This window comes from Argopecten irradians, chromosome 3 (genome assembly GCF_041381155.1).
Source record: "Argopecten irradians isolate NY chromosome 3, Ai_NY, whole genome shotgun sequence".
NCBI classification, from domain to species: Eukaryota; Metazoa; Mollusca; class Bivalvia; order Pectinida; family Pectinidae; genus Argopecten; species Argopecten irradians.
The window spans coordinates 13,697,594-13,705,094 of record NC_091136.1 but is presented as its reverse complement, the minus strand read 5'-3'; the positions used below and the strand labels follow the sequence as shown (position 1 = coordinate 13,705,094).

General features: G+C 34.5%; 1 protein-coding gene across 1 annotated transcript; it reads left to right on the top strand.

The window, feature by feature from the left end:
• Positions 1 to 530: 530 nt before the first annotated feature.
• LOC138317605 (transmembrane protein 45B-like) lies at positions 531 to 6,869 on the top strand. The gene is made up of 5 exons (XM_069259385.1): positions 531 to 3,791; positions 4,913 to 5,012; positions 5,348 to 5,552; positions 5,929 to 6,152; positions 6,572 to 6,869. The coding sequence occupies exons 1-5, from the start codon at positions 3,702 to 3,704 to the stop codon at positions 6,808 to 6,810; spliced, it is 858 nt and encodes a 285-aa protein (XP_069115486.1). The 5' UTR covers positions 531 to 3,701; the 3' UTR covers positions 6,811 to 6,869.
• The last annotated feature ends 632 nt before the right edge of the window (positions 6,870 to 7,501 follow it).

The window sequence follows — 7,501 nt, the reverse complement described above, 5'->3', positions numbered from 1 at the left end:
AATAGGCGTTTTAATAAGACAGATAGTACCTTACATGTTCTACCTATTTGCGTTTCAATGATCAGGTTCACGTTAGCGGCGAGTATGGCAATCGTGGTTTGCTCGGGGAACTTTCCTAAAGGGTCAACTTGACGTGTCCTTGCTTGATATCCATTTCAATATCCGATGTGTTTGATTTTGATCTATTCTTTTTGGATAATATATGGTAACTCAATTATTAAAATTAGGATGACTATTTTGATTTCTCAACGGAAGTATGAAGTTCCCGAGGATTGTGTCGTCTGACCACAAATCTGCTGTTAATACACACATCAAATATTAAACAATTGTAAGAAACATCATATCTAATTAATAACTTTTGAGTAGCATTATATCGACATGGTGGTATAGCAATCTCGACTTGACCTCGGTCATTAGGTTTAGAAGGTCGGCATAACATCGTATTGATCTCAAAAAAGGTCTATAATTAATATACATTGACGTTTTATAAAATTAACAATGAAAATCTTGTCGCTTAACTTACCTTAAAGCTGACAATGCAAGTTAAAATTATTAAAATGATTTTTTTTTTAAATAAGTATACTCGTTGTTCAAGAATCGTTTATGAGACATTCCCCGGTTGAGGACAGCCATTTTTGTTTTACATTCCGACGACTCGCCGACCCCTATATAAAGCGCGTGAATCGACACACGTGCGCTCATTCATGTACCTATACACCTAGCATTCCACAGTATATATCACCTACAAATAGGTAAACAAAACCCTCACCTGTAAAACTATATGGGACCTTTTTTTAGCAATTAACATGTCAACTCCTCTAAGTTGTCATTTAGATGTTTCTCAAAATAAAAATTCAACGCAAGTGAATAGAAATCCAAACAATAATCCGTCCACATATCTCCACGTATGTCATCGTACCCCATGCACTCAACTGACCGTATACACGTGACTACGTACCTGACCCGAACGAGCGACAACTATCAAGGACACACACGTGTCGATGTACATGTACGTGTAAAACTTCGTGTATATTGAAGTGTTTTATTAGTTCGTATTGGACATATGTTGGGATATAGCTGACAACACATTCATCTATTACTTCAATGAAATATTGGCAGGTTAGTGCAATGTTTATTTTCAATTTGACATTGTTATTTCCAATATCGGGGCATGTGTATCTGAGACAAGACATGTTTAGAATGACACGTATGTCAAGTGTCCCGTGCTTTATATAGGGGGTTGGCCAGTGAAGGTTACTAAGAAGAGCAAAAGAAAAATGGCTACCACTTCCTTAGATACCACACTGTCATAACTAGGGGATGTCTCAGAAACAATTTTTGAAAAAAATATTTCGTTAATAATTTTTTTTTAATTTCAAATGCATGTTTTTAACTTGCATTGTCAGCTTTAAACACGCGGGATTCCCCAAAAAATGTTGTAAACTACATTTTTTATGCTACTGACTTTAAAGTGTCACCATATTCATGCATTATACATATGATTGATATTTTTTTCTGAGGGACCCATATTGACACCCCTCTTACATAGCGAACGTGGTTATTTCACTCTTTGTCCTGTATTCATAGCATTAAGGTTAGAGTAAAAGGGCGACTAAATTTGAAATATTATATTTTTTCTTTCTAACTTGCTTCATTAGGCCTTACATCGAGATGCCGTCAGTCTGTTGTTTTGTATAATTATGATATTTGCCAGGTTCAATACTTAGTATAGCTATTAATTAACAGGATCTCATTAAAGTTGTTTTATTAGGTGATTTAAAATATTTCAGATAACGATATAAAAAATTTATAATAGTTCTGAAAATAGTTCTGTAGTTTGTGATCAACATTCATCATACACATAGCTGAATGCATTAGTATTAATCAACATATAATTATGTTGTCAAATTATCGCTCATGTAAATTCAGGGAGTGATTTTTTTTGAAATATTTAATCACGCTGCATATTTCATGTTTTTTTTTAAAGATTAATAAGTGAGATTATTATGTATATGAGATGTGTTGGTTCATTAAAATGTTGTATTTTTTGACGCGGTATCAAAGTGGATTTCTCACTAAACTATTTCTTGATTATAGTTACAAACGTAACAGGAGGTTTACAGACCAGGGACTTAATATTATTGTTATATCTCTTGTTTATAAAAGGATAGTGATTATTTGAAACACATCACACGGCTTATATGGTATGTTAAAACAATTAATGTCCCCGGTAAAACCAGTTATGTCCCCGATAAAACAATTGCAGTCCCCTGTTAAACAATTGATGTCCCCGATAAAACAATTGATGTCCCCGGTAAAACAATTTATGTCCCAGGTAAAACAATTTATATCCCCTATAAAACAATTTATGTCCACGGTAAAACATTTTATCTCCCGTAAAACATTTTATCTCCCGTAAAACATTTTATGTTCCCGGTAAAACCATTTATGTCCCCGATAAAACAATTGAAGTCCCCTGTAAAACAATTTATGTCCCCGATAAAACAATTGATGTCCCCGGTAAAACAATTTATGTCCCAGGTAAAACAATTTATGTCCCCGGTAAAAACAATTTATGTCCCCGGTAAAATAATTTATGTCCCAGGTAAAACAATTTATGTCCCAGGTAAAAACAATTTATGTCCCCGGTAAAACAATTTATGTCCCCGATAAAACATTTTATGTCCCCGGTAAAACATTTTATGTCCCAGGTAAAACAATTTATGTCCCCGGTAAAAACAATTTATGTCCCCGGTAGCAGTGTGTTATATACCCGGAAATGTGATGTTTCTCGAGAAAAAATAACCCCCTTGAGATTAAGAGGCTATATGTACCGTGTCACATTGCTTCGTATTTCACGAATTTCGTGTAAATTAGTTTCACAAAATTGTTCTCATTTTTTGGCGTAACGTACGAACGTTTGTAAGTTATTGAAGTTTTGTGAAATGGTACCCTGTATTGTTTTCTTCATCCAATCATATGATAGTGTTGTATTTAAGATACATAACACATGAATGTGGAAGATTCAAGAAACCCAAATGGCCAAAATGTACTTTGTTTAAGCTCTTGTTAGTTAATGCTGTCAAAGGGGGTCGTGAGCTGATAGCTCGTGTTCAATTTTTCTTCTAATTCTTTGTTTATAGGTATTTTTCTATGAATTTCTTTCAATTTCTTTTTATATCACATTGGCATTCATTAAATATGCAACCAGTGTGACTTGTGGAAGTTCAAAAATATTGTATCATCTAGATCTATGCGTAATATTGTTTGTAAATAAGATATTCTGCATACAGTGTGTTATTTCATAAAGAATCTAGAAGTTAGAAAACAATATTAATTGATGGTTTTAGGTTAAGGGACTAACATCAAAAAGCAAAATTTGATTTTCATATTGGTATATATTGGTTTTTTTTAACATCTGAACATCGGTAGACAGATCCTTGACAGCGATACTTGTAGGGCTTTAATAACTTGTAATAACTTGAGCCCGATCCCGTTGTAAATTTGTTTGCAATAAAATAAGTTTAAACTAAAAAATAAGCTGTGCGCATCCAGGCGTATCCATCAACAGAAATGCAAGTTGTCATAACGGTGCATGATACTTTGTGATCTGTGTTTGCGGTCTTTGGGAGATATACAACTCAGAAGAAATTAATCTGTCAGTATCCTGTTTGCCTGACGTGGACAGCAGCTATCCGATAATGGGATTTCCTGGACATGGCGCTGTAGGGATATTGATGGTATTCCTATCTCTGGCCGGGCTACTGAAGGATCTTAGTCAGTATCTACGGGTAAATATCAAAATGAGAAATAAGTAAGAATGTCTGGAATTTACATATTATTTTCTATGATAATTTCATTTGTGGTTCTCTTAATTCGTCCCCTGTCGGTGGAACAGGAAGGAATTAGTGTGTTTGTCCCTATCTGTCTGTTCAGATTTGGTTTCCAGATGATAACTTGAGAACAAATTGATTGGTTTTGATCAAACGTCACACAATAGTAGCATAAGAGAAAATACAGCTTGTGATTGAAAACATCAACGGAATTTTTCAAACTTCATAGCGTGGTATAAGTATACAAGGAAACACAACTTGGGATTGAGATAGAGTTCAAAAGGTCAACTACAAAGGCCATTATTACTAAATATAGATTGTTTCACAAAATTTCCAAAGTTTCCAGATGATAAATTCAGAACATATCAAAATTTTTTGTTCAAAATGTATACAGTGGTATGGTATGAGGTAATAAATAGATATTTTTTTTTACAAAATCGAATTGACGGCAGGGGACGTGTGTTGCTTGCAACATTTACTGTAAGCTTATTTGTAATATGTTGGAAGTGAAATTGACAGTTTGTTTGATAGAAACCAAGTGTGGGAATTACAGCTGTTTATTTCCACAGTATGTTTCAGAGGGATTGCACTCTATCAATGTCCCCTATCATCTCATTGATTGGTTAGGCTACACATCCTGGTCCAGATAAGTTTTTAGTTATACCACGATACGGTGTTAATGGATACGTTAGGACGAAGATATGAAAGTTCTGAAGAGAAAATATATAATCATGCAACGGGGACAGGTACACATTGGAGGTTTGTCCTTTGATGTACACTAACAGAATCGAATATGTTAAATGATGTTGTTTTGAATTCTCCCTTTCCCTGTAATCGTGAACTGAAGTATCGAGGATGGTATGTATGATTATCATTGCATTCCACAACTTTTATGTTTCTGTATGGAAGGTCCTCCCTGTAATTAACGTTCATTGTTGTTTATGCATTTTGGCGATTTTGAGTTTATATGTTTCCATCTCTTTGCACGTTTAGAAAATTTGTTCCATAAAAGAAAACAAAAACGTAATAACGATGCGTTGAAATGCTTCTGATACGATATAACACCTTATATATTTCAGTGCAAAATACAAGAGAAAAAATCCAATGGAACTGTTAGCGTACCTTGCTATAGAAACCTCCCAGCAATACCATTGTTTATGCTGGTCATATTCGTTTTTGGTGAGTGTTCAGTCGGATTGTATTTATACTACATGATTGGGATGAGTGCACACCACGAATAAAGCCAATAAAAGCTTTGTCTTTTGTCTAATGTTCTCTGCAATAATATTACACGATAAAAAGGCAGATATATGAAATGAAAATATCTTCAGTTCCTTGAATCAGTGCCCCAAACCCTTTTCTACCATATACCATTGGAGCAATCGAAATAATATTTTTCTATGAGTACGTCTCTCAAATGGCAAACGTAGTTTTTTTCACTCTGTACTGTCATGTTATTAATACAAACCGGTGATCCAGCTTTTAAACATTTTCTTCTTTCATTCTTCCTTCAGTTTTTGGCTTGGCACTTGGATCAACCTACGCAAGGTTCACCGACCCGACTGACGGACGATTCACTGCCGAGGCAGTTATAAACTTACAGCATGCTTCCATGTTCGGTCCATTCATTATCCTCTCAATGGTGAAATTAATCATATGGAAAGGATGGTATGTGCCGCGGGGCGTTGATGACGTCATTACTGCTATCTCGTTATCATGGTAATTATGACGTTTCAATACATTGCAGTTAGGTTTGGTATCAAAACCTACCAAAAGTTATGTTGTCATGTAAGGGGGACATTCAATTAATGTGATGTAGTAGTGTTCAGTATTGTTTTGGAGGACAAATAAAGCTTCCCATTTGTGATCACTTTCTAACTGTGGTATAAAGACAATATACTTCTACTCCCTTTATACAGAGAGTGTACTTCTCAGAGTTGCGAACGCCAAAATGAGGCAGTTATAAGTGAAACACAAAAAAAAGTTCCCAAAATATACACGCAGTCATGCAATTAGGAAATACTAATCATTGAACATGTCGTCATGTGGAGACCGGTGTATAATATTAATGCTTGCTTCTTTACATAATTTGTAGGGGTGCATTTATCATCACCAGCGAACAGAATCAAGCTGAATACGCCGATCTGATCCACAAGTTACCGGCCAATCTGTTGTACTTGACTGCTGTCATGTGTCTACTAGAGTTTGTTACCGCCTATACAAGTAGGGTTGTATCCATACTCAAGGGATACTTCCTACTCTGTTTCGGGACCTGGTACATTCAGAGTAACTACATACCATACAGAAATATGTACTTGGGTCAGTATACAAACCATACAGAAATATGTATCTAGGTCAGTATTCCATACAGAAATACGTATCTAGGTCAGTATACCATACTGAAATACGTATCTAGGTCAGTATACATTCCATACTGAAATACGAATCTAGGTCAGTATACATACCATACTGGAATACGTATCTAGGTCAGTATACCATACACAAATACGTATCTAGGTCAGTATACTATACTGAACTACGTATCTGGTCAATATACCCTAAAGAAATACGTATCTAGGTCAATATAGTATACCCTAAAGAAATACGTATCTAGATCAGTATAACATACAGAAATATGTATTTAGGTCAGTATACTATACTGAACTACGTATCTAGGCTAGGTCAGAATATCATACAGAAATACGTATCTAGACCAGTATTCATACTTTTGATTACAGGCGAAGTGCCCGATCCTGAATGGAACCATGTGGACGAGACAATCATTGGAGAGCTTATCCTGTCGCTTTTTGGGTGTCATCTTATCCTCGGTCAGGTCATCATAGGTCTTCTGTATTCCTTACTACACTCTAGCTACAGTCGGTGTGAGGGAAATCTACACTCTAGCTACAGTAGGAGGGAGGGGGATGCAGCAGCTGAAGCAGATCACCATACCGAAATTATCTTGTATGAAAGATGATATTACATGAAGTTAATAAAGAACGTTGCTTTTTGATGCTTGTTTATCACAAAATATTCCTTTTGTTATAATAGTACTGTAAATCAATTTATTACCGCGTCTTTTTTATTTTAACATAGTCAAGAATACATCGCGATCAAAGACTCTTACGGACAGTCGTAAGATATACTTATATTAGTTTGATACATTTTCAAAAATTCTGCAAAAAATTCTTCGAAACTAAAGTGGTTTACAGTACGTGTAATATCAATAATAAAAATAATACAGTAATTTAAATAAGAGTTGTCAATCATGCGACATACGTTTTTATGGCGAGCCAACATCACATTTATTCAAGGGACAATATCGATCCTAAATTTTAATGAATATAGATATATCATATCTTACATAAATTGAAAGTTATCTCATTTATCTTATATCGTATATAATGAGATGTTTTCTATACGAAATCTTTATTGAAAAGCTTTTTTCTATAAGAAATCGTTATTCCATACCATATGAAGATGCTGTTTTCTATTAGAAATAGTTATTTACGTGTTGTAAATCTATAAGAAATTGTTATTTAGGAGCTATTTTCTATAAGAAATCGTAGTTAAGGAGCTGTTTTTTATTCTATAAGAAGTCATTAGTGAGTAACTGATTTCTTTAAGAATTCGTTATTTATGAACTGTTTTCTATAGGAATTGGTTAT

What these genes read in the sequence shown, in the direction of transcription:
- LOC138317605 (XM_069259385.1), top strand. Translation starts at nt 3,702, where the DNA reads ATGGGATTTCCTGGACATGGCGCTGTAGGGATATTGATGGTATTCCTA. An exon ending in ATCTTAGTCAGTATCTACGG is followed by an intron (nt 3,792 to 4,912) that starts GTAAATATCAAA and finishes TATATATTTCAG; the next exon opens with TGCAAAATACAAGAGAAAAA. An exon ending in ACTGCTATCTCGTTATCATG is followed by an intron (nt 5,553 to 5,928) that starts GTAATTATGACG and finishes CATAATTTGTAG; the next exon opens with GGGTGCATTTATCATCACCA.